General features: G+C 33.1%; 1 protein-coding gene across 11 annotated transcripts in view; it reads right to left on the bottom strand.

The window, feature by feature from the left end:
• Positions 1 to 9,377: 9,377 nt before the first annotated feature.
• Positions 9,378 to 12,389, bottom strand: part of SLCO1A2 (solute carrier organic anion transporter family member 1A2) — a 132,275-nt gene continuing 129,263 nt past the window's right edge. For all 11 annotated transcript variants that reach the window (XM_040488723.1, XM_040488731.1, XM_040488729.1 and 8 more), the window contains one exon: positions 9,378 to 10,286. In XM_040488723.1, the coding sequence (XP_040344657.1) occupies positions 10,067 to 10,286 (220 nt within the window). In that variant the 3' untranslated portion in view covers positions 9,378 to 10,066. The remainder of the gene's footprint in view (positions 10,287 to 12,389) is intronic.

Genomic DNA, 12,389 nt, shown 5'->3' with positions numbered 1-12,389 from the left:
TTTGATATATTTGAAGAGGAAATCAGATCTAGAAAAGAAACATTAAAAATTTAGGGCAGAATGCCTTTCTGCTGTGAAGAGAGACTTCAGTATACAGACTAAGAGTTTTTATTTGCACCCTGTCTTTACATTCCCATCCATTTTCATGCAGGGGGAACTTTGACTATGATATTTCTTCCTTCTGAATTTTTTTCCACTTAATTAACTGCGTCTCAGCATTCAGATCTAGGCTCAATCACCATTCCTTCAGTGTCTCTGACTTCTCTGCTTAAAAATCCTCCAATTATATTTGTAGCAACATAGGACTTAAAAAAATAGTGATTTTACATCTATTTATGATTTGTTAACTGTCTCCCTCACATTCATATGCTCTAGGAAGGTAGAAATTGAACTCATTTTACCTATTTTATTTCCAGCATTCAGCTCAGTGTCCTACACATAGCGGGTGCTTTATCAATTATTTTTGAATGAAGGAATAAGTGAATGAATAAATGAACTCCAAAAATGCCACTCATAAAAACAATATGCAAACATTTTAAAGTTCCATTAAGGTCATTGGATAGGGAGTGGGGACTTTAGATGTTTTGAAATTTTTCTTTAATATTTTTAAATGAAAAAATAAAATTTTAAAACATTTATTTTCTCATTTTGAAAGAGAGAGAGAGAATGATCAGGGGAGGGGCAGAGAAGAGAGGTTGAGAGAGAATCCCAAACAGGCTCTGCACTCTCATCACAGAGCCTGACATGGGGCTCAATCCCACAAACCATGGGATCATGATCTGAGCTGAAATCAAGAGTTGGACACTTAACCAACTGAGCCACCCAGGTGTCCCTAAGAAATACTTTTCAAAATGTTAAAAATATCTTTTGACTGCCATCTACATGCTAAGCACAGGTAACAAAAACATTTATGAAACAGAGTCTTTGCCCTATGGGAGCCCACAAAAGAGTTGGAGAAACAGGCATGTAAACATATGAAAATATACACTATAATAAATACTATTCCAGAATAAACATGTCCTTGTCTCTCATTCACGGGGACCATTCTCATCTCTGTTTCAATTTCAACATAGGTATTTTTTGATATTTTACCAAAAATTGAGAATTAATAATAAAAAAATTCCAGTGAGAAGATCACTATGCAAGTGGTACATTTTCAGCAACACTGTGGAACACTCCTGCCCCTAAGTCATAGATGGATCTTTGACCCCAAACCAATCTCCATTATTAAACCTGATGTTGCCCCAAGTTCCATCATTAGAAGTTTATTCTTTTGAATTAACACTTGGTCTTCACTTAAATTGGAAGGGATCATGTATTATTAGTCATGTAATAGTGTGAGTAAGATTCCAATCTTTTCTCTAGAAGCAGGTTTGTGATAATGGGAATGGAGAACATGAGGATATTCCGAAAATAAGAGAAAAGGTCACAGAAAAGTGAGATTATAAACACCAAAATATCCTTTGTCTATTTTTAGGATTGATATTAATGATACAGTCCTATACACTTTAAATCTGCAAAAAATGTTCCATTGAGTCACATTCACTTAAATAAATGTCTTCATTTGTCTAATGAATTTGTCTAATCATTTGTCTCATAATCTGTTTAATATCTGAGCTTGATTCTGATGATTTGTCTATTCAGACAGTGTGTTTTATTGTTTTTTGTGTGTCTTATACTTTTTTGTTGAAGTCCATAAATGTATTATAGGACAGTCAATACTGAGGTGAATATCTTCTTTATTTGTAGATGAGTCCATCTTTCCTTCGGCTAGGACTGTATTGTGGGTTTGTTGCAGAAGTAGAGCTGGGTTTGGAGTTTGTTTTTGCTATAGATACCCTCAGTGTACCTCGGGCTTCAGATTCCTCCAGGGAAACCTTGTGTTTAGAGTTCTACTCCCTATATGGATTTGGTTCTCCCTTTTCTTTTGTTACCCAGAAATAATCTGTGTCTTCTAGCTCTCCCACTGTTATCCACTCTTATTCTTACTAGATGCTTGCTACTATGGTGGGGTTTACAGGTATAGAGGAGGGAGACTGAAACAAACTCTGTGAACCTAGGTCTTGGGAGTGAAACTTTTCTTTCTTGCTTCCCTTCCCAATTGTAGTAGTTTTCACCAGTAACCCTGAGCTACAGTTTTTGTTGCCATTCCCCACTGGAAAGAAAGGCTGTTGTTACTTAGTGGAAAGAGGGGGTACTGATCTGTGTAGAATTTGACGAGTGCCTGCTGTTTTCTCTCCCCCAGCCAGCATTAATAGTGCTTTTACAAGATTCTCTCTAATGTTCCCTGAGGATACCTGGTTGGGCTCATGGAGGAATCACCTGCAAGAGGTGTAAAACCCTTCTCTTTGCCACCTTCAGGACCTTCACATGCCAACCCACATATGGTCTTTAGGTACTCATTAAAAATTTCTAGCTGAATCGTTTTACTAACTTATACAGCATTGAGTGGTTTCTGCCCTAAGCGAGTAAATGTTCAAATTCTGTTTCTCCCTGCAGAAGCCTCTCCTTCTTCATCTTTCTAGTTAACTGCTTGCACACTAATATCAATTCACTGATGGGTTTGAGAAAAGTTATAATTTGCATTTTCTTAGCGTAAAGTTGTAGGTGCAACAATCCTTCCTGCTCTGTGCATGCCTGAACTGAAACAGAAAGTCTCACTCTTATTCCTTTAATGAAAAAGAAAATGTGTTTCAATTAACTATGAATTTGCAAGACCATTTTAGATAACTAGAGAGTAGTTCTCTTCCTTTCCCTCACTTGATTCTAGTCAGTAGATTCTCCAATAACTAGTATCTTATCTATTTGGTAAACAGATCTTAGTACACATATCATTTCTAAAGTAACTCATTCTATAGGCTCAAGTTATCAGGCAAGAAGGCTTTTAATTTTTTTTATTGAGTTCCATCTATCTTCTTAGTTAATTTTTTCTTTTAAAGATTGGATTTTTAAAATTAGAGTCTATTTTTATTAACTCAAAAAATTATCCCTAGCAACTGTGCATAAAGAGTTCTAGTGATGTTCTTCTAGCAATATTTCCCATACTCTTAATACGATCTTTTCATTAATATGAAGTCTCTAAACAAACTGATAAGGAAAAGAACAAATAATGCCATTAAGGATGAAGGTAGAAGAAAAGGCGTAATCTTGCAAATACATCTGATATTTGGAATGCCTGCACAAACATATCCAATGTGGTGAACTTGTTAGAAGGCATTAGGTGTATATTACACCAGGTCTATAAGTTATTTTTCTCACATGTTTTAGGAAAATATACAGAATTATGAAAACAATGAGGTTTTCCCATCATGTGAAAGCCAACTAAATATCTTTTCTGTATATTAGCCTATTCTAAGAAACTTAGCACATTAGGTATATATGTACTGTTTAGAAGAATGTATCTATTTCTCTCTCCCCAGCAACATCCTTTCCTCCCTTTCAAGTAACTTACACTACTGTCATTTACTTATAAAAAATGATATTGGCGAAAGATGTCTTTTGAATTTACCAAGTTGACATATCATTGGGACCAATCAAATTACAATCTTATTTGGAAATTGACTGCAACAAGAATTATATCCCTCTCAGTGCTACTGTGATTTTCTTTTCTTTTAAGTAACATTTGTTTAAATTTTTATTAAGACCAAATGTAAAAAAGAATATCACTGTTTCTAACAAAGTTCTGGGCACTATTGTCCGGTATGAGTTGTATATATACATGTATTAACCAGGCTATAACACTGAGAAAAAGTAAAAGTAAAGTAAACTTATTGTTTAACAACATAAAAAAAATCTACTGAGATAGTTGTTTGTTGGATCCACAAATCTCTTGAGCAATAAATTTAAGAAGTAGATACATGAGTCATAAATTTTAAAATCACTTCCAGGATTTCCTATGCTCACTGTATGGTTCAACAAACTGAAAAACATTTTAAATATTTAGTCAATAAAACTCTTTGTTTCTATTCTAGAGCAGGAGATAATATGAAATCAACTTAAGTTTCAAGACCACAGTATTGTGTAGTGGCATTTATTAATCTAACCCTGGGCGTAAGTGAGCTTAGTGTGAAAATATAATTGGCAACATGCATCTACTTTCTAGATATTTATCAATTTTTATAAAATTTATCAATATTTTAATTGTGTTTTTCCCCTTCTTCTCTCTCTCTCTCCTTTTTTCTTTCCTTCCCTTAGTCTTGTCTTTCTTTTCCCTAAACTGAATAATTCAATCCTGAGCCATTAGATGGAGTCAAAAAAGTAGGCATGTAGGTAGATAGGAAACGTTAGCTATTGAGGGAACTACAGGGCACTGAGTGGCATGTAAAAGCTCAAGGGTTCAAGCAACGCTAGGAGAGTGTCCATAAGAGGGATGGACCAACATGGGTGCCAGAACCTGAGGAAGTGAATATTGGTCAGGGTTTTCTAGAGGAAAAAAAATCAATAATATAGATAGATAGATATATAGATATAGATATAGATATAGATATAGATATAGATATAGATATAGATATAGATAGATATTAGGCAAGCAATTTTGAGACATAGGGAAGAGTTTATGTTGCACTTTGAGTCCAGAGACAGTCTGCTGGCAGAATTTCCTCTTCTTCAGGAGATGGTAGTCTTTTTTTAATTAAGGCCTTCAACTGTTAGGTTGAGGCTCACCCTCACTATGGAAAGTAATCTACTTTAGCCAAAGTCTACTGGTTTAGATGTTAATCTCATCTAAAAAAAATATCTTCATAGAAACATCTAGAATAATGCTTGGCTTACTATGTGGGTATTATGACCTTGCGAAGTTGACATATAACATTAACCATCACAGGAGTAAAGAGGACAATAACACATGGGCATTCTGGTATGGGTGACAAAACCTAAATAGAGGTAGACATCCCTGTAGGAGGAAGCAGGACAGAGGTATGATGTGAGGTGTTGGAACTTCAGTAGAGTGAGAAAGATTTCCAGGTAGGAGAGCAATTACAGTACATAGTGTTGGACTCTGAGTGGAGTGAAGAGGGCATCTGCAAGGGAGAGAGAGTGGCACCAGAAGTGGAAGATTGGGTGGCACCCAGGATGGGGGATTGTTTGCCAATGCCACATTGCCTTAATTATTTTAGTTTTATAGGTTTTAGTATCTGGTGCTGGGCTTCTCCAACTTCATTCTTCTTCAAGATTGCATTGACCCTTTATATTTCCATGTAAAAGCCAATAATCTTGTCAGTGTCTGCATTTCAAAAAGTACTGGGATTTTGTTTAAGATTTCACTGAATCTGTCGATAAATTTTGGAACGACTGACATCCTTACAGTATTAAATATTTTAACCAATAAATATGATATAGATATTCACTTCTCTGGATACTCTCTTGTAGCTTTGAGGGTAGAGGTCTTGGATACCTGCTATGAGATTTATCCCTAAGATTTCAATGTGGTGGGTTTTTTTTTTGATACTATACTACATAGTATGCTTTACTAATATCATTTCCTAATTGCTATTGATACTTGAAAATCTGTGTTTGATTTTGTGTATCCAGATTTGTTACAATTCACTTATTTGGACAGTTTATGTCTAGTAACTTTTGGATTTTCTGCTTACACAACATGTCACTGATGATTTTATTTTTTCTTTTCCTATCCTTACAAATTTTCATTCATTCTTTTCCCCTCCTGTTTCTCTGGCTGGGACATTGGGCATAATGTTAAATGGAAATGATGACAACAAGTGTTTTCTTCTCACACTCATCCTCAGCAGGAAAGCTTTTAACATTTCTTATTAAACTGTAATATTTGCAGTAAGTTTTTTTGTTGTTGTCATTTTTTATCATGATTGTGTCCTGAAGCATATTACATGGAATTTGTTGTGGGTTTTTTTCTCATCTTAAATATTCACTTTTAACCTTATTTTGTATTCATTTAATTTTTTCTTATATAGGCTCTCCTCTCTATAAGCTTATATTATAAGCTTTCTTATATAGGCTCTCTTCTATATAAACTCTACATTATAACCTTAATATTCCACAAAACTTAGCCCTGACCCTGCTGGTGCAGATTTTCAGCACTACATCAGGTGGCCAGGCTCTGGCTGTCTTCCTGCTCCACCTTCCTCAAATGTTGGTCTCCATTCTTATGCCTGTTGTCTGGTTGCAAGGTGGCTCTTGCTCCTCAAGGCCCAACATCCACAGTTCAGGTAGGAAGGAAGAAAGAGCACAAAATATATTCTCAGAAAGTTTTGTCTTTTTATTTTGGAAAAAAAAAATACCAATTAGCAAGTTTCTGCCAATAACTCATATCTGTAGTTAAAGGAGATATTCTTCATTCGCTTCAGTTATTCCTTCAATTAGGACTGGATTTTTTTTTCTTTCTCTATCAATCTGGTGTCATAATTTCCCACCAAGACCTGAATGGTGAGCTTATGCAAAAACTCCGATTACTCAGTGACCCGTTACACATTCACAGTGTTGGAAATTACATTGTGCTATTATTTGTTGTTCTATAATTGTTTTCTGTGTATATTTATTCACCTAATAAAATGGCGCCAACTTTCATTCTACTTAAATTCTACAGACTACACTTAGTTAGTTCCCATCACTGTCAGGACCTCTAGGACCATATATCCTCTAGGAGCAACAAATGCAAAAGTAGTTGTTCAATAAACACCCATTGAAGAACTTCAACAACTCTTCAAACTGGAAGACTCAGTTTTTCCCTTTCTGTAAATGCATCATCTTATTTTTTTAATATTATTATTGTTTTTGCTGATGTGTTATTATTCTTCATGAAGTACTATTTTTTAACCATGATTTATATGCACAGGGGGAAAATTCAGAGTGCAAAATGAACTAAAATGAAGGACATATATATTATTTTTTCTTCTCCTCCTGATAGTCCAGTGCTGCAGAGGCAACCATTTTAAGCAGTTCTAATAATATGTGTATGCTAATTTTATGTTAATTTATCAAGTTTAAAATATTTTTTAACTTCGTGTTATGAAATATGAAGAATAGTTATTCCCTCTCTTTCCCTTTACATATATATTCCCAACTTTTATATTTTCTTAAGTTCTTATTTTTTGGTTCTTGTAAGCATTGATTATAGTTAGAATTATAAATAACACATTAAATTACTATTTCTATTTCCATTAACTTAGACTCTCCACAATATTAATTAAGAAAGTAAGTGATCCTAGGCTTCCCTCTATCTATCGTCTCCTTTTCTCTTCTCCACTTTTATCTGCTATGACATTACGTCTACCCTATCATGAAGAAGTTTAAGTGTTCAGAGCAAGAACTGACCTCCACAGATCTCCTAGATCATAAAGCACTCCAACAACTACTTTCTCCAAGTTTCTTTCCTCCACCAAGAAATGTCAAGAGAGAACCCTATGCTCTCAGGGTAAAATGCCATCTGCCAGGAGGAGATAAGAATGAGCCCAAAGCACTGGGTCCAAAACCATGTCTCTTTTTTTCTAGGTAGTCAAATTTGTTGGCATATATTTTTCATACTATTCTCTTATAATTGTTTGTATTTCTGTGGTGTTGGCTGTTATTTCTACTCTCTCATTTGTGATTTTATTTATTTGGGTCCTTTGTCTTTTCTGTTTGATAAATATGGCTGGAAGTTTATCAATTTTATTATTTTTTTTTCAAAGAGAACCAGTGTCTGATTTCATTGATCTGTTCTATTGTTGGGTTTTTTTTGTTGTTTTCTTTTTGCTTGTCTTTTGTTGTTTTTTGTTTTTTATATTGTTTGTTTTAGTTTCTACATCATTAATTTCTGCTCTAATCTTTATTATTTCCTTTCTTCTGCTGGCTTTAGGATTCATTTGTTGTTCTTTTTCTAGCTCCTTTAGATATAAGGCTAGGTTGTTTATTTGAGATTTTTCTTGCTTCTTAAGATAGGCCTATACTGCTCTTTACTTCTCTTTTTAGAGTGCTTTTGCCTCATCCCAAAGGTTTTGGAGTGTTATCTTTTCATTTTCATTTGTTTCCATGTATTTTTTACCTTTATTCTTTGATTTCCTGGTTGACCCACTTGTTTAGTAGCTTGTTGTTTAGCCTCAATGTACTTGTGGTCTTTCCAAGTTTTTTTTCCTTTTTTTTCTTTTCTTTTCTTTTTTTTTTTTTTTTTTTTTTTTTTTTTTTTTTTTTTTTTTTTTTTTGTGGTTGACTTCTAGTTTCATAGCTTGCGGTCAGAAAATGTGCATAGTTTGATTTCAATTCTTTACAAAAAATTTTAAAGCCTGATTTGTGGCCTAATATAAGTTCTATTCTCAGAATGTTCCATGTGCACTTGAAAACAATGTGAATTCTGCTCTTTTAGGAGGAAATGTTCTGAATATACCTTTTAGGTCAATCTGCTCTAGTATGTCATTCAAAGCCATTGTTTTCTTGTTGATTTTCTGTTTAGATGTTCTATCCATTGATGTCAGTGGAACGTTATAAAATTCCCTTCTATAGTTGCATAGATAATTGGATAGAATATACATAGCTGCAGATTTTTCTCATTCAGCATGTTGAATATACCATGCCATTCCCTTCTGGCTTACCAAGTTTATGTTGAGAAATATCCAGCTATCCTATGAGTCTTCCCTTGTAAGTTAAATACTTCTTTTTTCTTGCTTCTTTTAAGAGTGTTTCTTTATCACTATATTTTGAAAATTTAATTATAATATGTCTTATTGTTGGCCTGCTTTTGTTGATTTTTGTGGGACTTCTCTGTGCCTCCTGGATCTGGATATCTGTTTTCTTCCCAAGATTAGGAAAGTTTTAAGCTATTACTTCTTCAAATAAAATTTCTGCCCCCCTTTACTCTTTCCTCTTCTTCTGAAACTTCTATAATATGAATGGTAATAAATTTGATGGAGCCACTGAGTTCTTTAAGTCTATTCTTGGGTTGTATAATTCTTTCTTTTGTTCACTTTCATTATTTTCCATTATTTTGTCTTCTAGGTCACTAATTCATCCCTCTGCTTCTTCCAGCCTGCTGTTCATTACATCAAGCCTGCTTCCAATATCATTTATTGATTCTTCATCTCTGATTGATACTTTTTTTTAACTCTTTCATCTCTTTTGTAAGGGTCTCACTGATGTCTTCTTTTCTCAAGACCAGTGGCTATCCTTATGATCATTGCTTTAAGTTCTCCATTAGGAAGGTTATTTATATTTGTTTTGCTTAGCTCTCTGGCTGTGGCCTTAGCTTGTTTTTTTATTTGTGATAAATCCCTCTGTCTTCTGAGAAAATGTTCCTCTGACAATATCTGACACTATAACTTTTAAGGATTATTTTTTTCTAATATTATACTTTCATCCTTTGACATAGATACTTGTTTTTCAGAGAGAATTTAGTCACCAGGTTTGAACTGCTAAAAAAAAAATTCCAACAATCTTTGTTACATGATTTTTAATAAACTGACTCAGTTTTTCAGTATTCTGAACAAAATGAGCAAATATATTACTTGAGTAATAAAGCAGAAAACAAATTGATAGTAGGTAATGGCATAGTAATGAGTAATCTATTTTTAAAACAATCATGTCTGGAATGAATAGGAAAAGTTAAAGAACAGTTAAAGAAAAGAAAAATTCTTTAAGGAAAAGTTAAATAATTAGAAGACATCAGCTTCTTTCACATAAAAATGATGAACTTGAATAAAGTATTTAAATAGTCATGTAAGCAGGATAAGAATTTCAGTCTCTAACCCCAATAACAAAGCAGAAATTCAATGAAATTAAACAGATTTTCCTAATAGGAAATTTTTAAGATCAATTGGAAAAGGAGATGTGGGATATATACCCTTATTTCACATGAGTTAAAAGAGAAATTGCTATTTTAACATAAAAAATAAAACTGGGTCTAATATCCTGTTTTTAAGGTTGTTATAAATGTCCTCTGAGGAAAATTTCAAGTGCCGTAGATGCCATAGAAATATCATCAGTGAACATTTTTTTATCTTGCGTAAAAAAAATTGAGGTTCATAAAGATAAGAAAAAATTACGCACTTACCCCTATTGATTTTAAAAGCAGTTCGGTTATAAGTGTATTCCACAACTCTGGGCAGCATGATATAATAGGGCATTACAATTTAGTTTTCAACTCATTATCATTCAAAACTTTGGAATTTTGGTCCATATCTTTACACTCATTTTCCTTCTTTGTAGTTTTTGCCTCTGTAAGCATAGTTCCTGAAGAGGCATTTTCACCAGGTAGATGACGATTCTTCAAAATATTTAGGATTAAAAAGGCTGGGATATAGCTTAATCCTCTTAGAGCTGCTGGCAAACCAAGGTAGATGTATCTATAAAAAAAATGTTTTTAAATATTAAGCTTACATAGTGTGGTGAGTACAAGCTAGTTTTGAATATCTTTAATTATTAATATTTCATTCCCATGAGGACAATAGCACCTGTTTTGCATGTCAATCTTATATAAGCAACTTTGCTGAACTCACTTATTGTTTGTTAAATTTTTTTTTGCAAATTTTCATCTAGAAAATTCACACTTATTTTCTTTTCTTATCTTTGGGTTTTTTAAATCTTTTTACAACAAATTGAACCTCTGGTTTGAATGCAATACTGATAATGGCAGCAGTTGTATTCTAGTATTTAATAAAATGCTTCCAAAGAATAACCACCAATTGTATTATATTATATATTCTGTGGGGGTCTTTTTCATGGCTTTTTAAAAAAAGGTTTATTTATTTTAAGAGAGGGAGAGAGGTAGAGAGAGAATCGCAAGCAGGCTCCATGTTCAGTATGAAGCCTGACACGGTGTTCAATCTCACAACTATGAAATCATGACCCGAGCCAAAATCGAGTTGAACACTTAATCAGCTGAGGCACCCAGGCGCCCCTGGATGATTTTACTCAGATTAAGAAAGTTCCTCTTCTATTCTGAATTTGCTCACAGTTTCAATTATGAATGCATCAAGTATCACCAGATTATTTTTGTTCCTATAGTTAGCAGAACATCAAGGATTTTGCCCCCTTAATTGTGTTAATAGAGTATATTAGGTTAATAGATTTTTCTGATGTTGTACCATCCTTGCATGACTAAACTCTATTAGTGAGGTTTTATACATTATTACATTTGATTTATTTTTAGAATTTTTACATGTGTATTTATAAGTTAAGTCAGCCTATATTTTTTCCTTATGCTGAACTTGTCCAATCTGAATATCAAGACTGGACACTTGTATTGTTTGACTTTTTTTCTGTTATCAACAATACTGCAGTAAACCTCTTTTTACATGTCTCCCTGTGTATGTTAGCAAGATTTTCTCTAAAATGTCTCAGGGTCTTAGAGTACCCAACTTAGCAATTGTCCAGACGTTTTCTTCAATAGTTTTTATTTACTACCAACATTCTTTATAGTCTATAGTGTCTTCTGTCATAAAGAAAATTTTTAGATTTATATTTAGTGATATTGGCTCCTTTCTTGCTCTTTGGTTTGTGTGTGTGTGTGTGTGTGTGTGTGTGTGTGTGTGTGTTTCCAACTCAAACCCAAAGCAATAAGGATCAGAGATATGTGGCTGTGTTGTTGCTGTAAACAACCAATCTACTATTGGTTTAATTGTTATTTCTTTGTAAGTCACCCATTTATTTCTCTGGTAATTTTTATATTCATTTTTCTTTATCTTGAATGTTTATAATTTTAATCTGATATGCTCATTTATATATTTTTGACTATGCCTTTAAAATGTATTTTGAAGTGAAAATTCATGCCTCAAATTGTAGAAAATTCTAAGCCATTAATTTTTTTAAATTTATATCTGCCATTTCCTCTATTCTTTTTCTAGAAATTTTTTTTTGAGGTGTATGTTTTAATTGTTAACTGGTCTTTAATATAACATAGGTGTTTATTTTTGTTGAATCAGTTCACATTGTTGATCTACATTCTAGATAAATTCTTCTGTACTCTCTTCCAGTTCACCAATTCTCAACTGTATTGCCTTCAAATTTATTATATACTTAGGATTCCTTTTATTATCTCAATAACATGCATTTAATCTATAATGTTCCTGAGTTCTTCTTAATATTCTTATTTCTGCTTGATTTTTCCTATCATTTCTTGTTAACTTTTAATGGATATTATGCCATTTATTAATTTTAATCCTATTGAGCTGGTTAAGCATACTTATTTTAAAGTCTTTGTCAAACTCCTACATTATATGAAATTTAATCAGGAATGAAGTCATGTTTCATTGGGAATTTGTGTGCTTATCTTTTTTAGCATTAGATTTGTTCATGTTTTTTTTTTTCAGAATTTTTAATTTTTTTTTAAATTTACATCCAAGTTAGTTAGCATATAGTGCAACAATGATTTCAGGAGTAGATTCCTTAATGCCCCTTACCCATTTATCCCATCCCCCCTCTCACAACCCCTCCAGTAACCCTCTGTT

This window comes from Herpailurus yagouaroundi, unplaced genomic scaffold (assembly GCF_014898765.1).
Source record: "Herpailurus yagouaroundi ecotype Mexico unplaced genomic scaffold, PumYag 166, whole genome shotgun sequence".
In the NCBI taxonomy this organism is placed as follows: domain Eukaryota; kingdom Metazoa; phylum Chordata; class Mammalia; order Carnivora; family Felidae; genus Herpailurus; species Herpailurus yagouaroundi.
The sequence above is the reverse complement of the archived record's forward strand: the minus strand, read 5'-3'. Positions and strand labels throughout refer to the sequence as shown.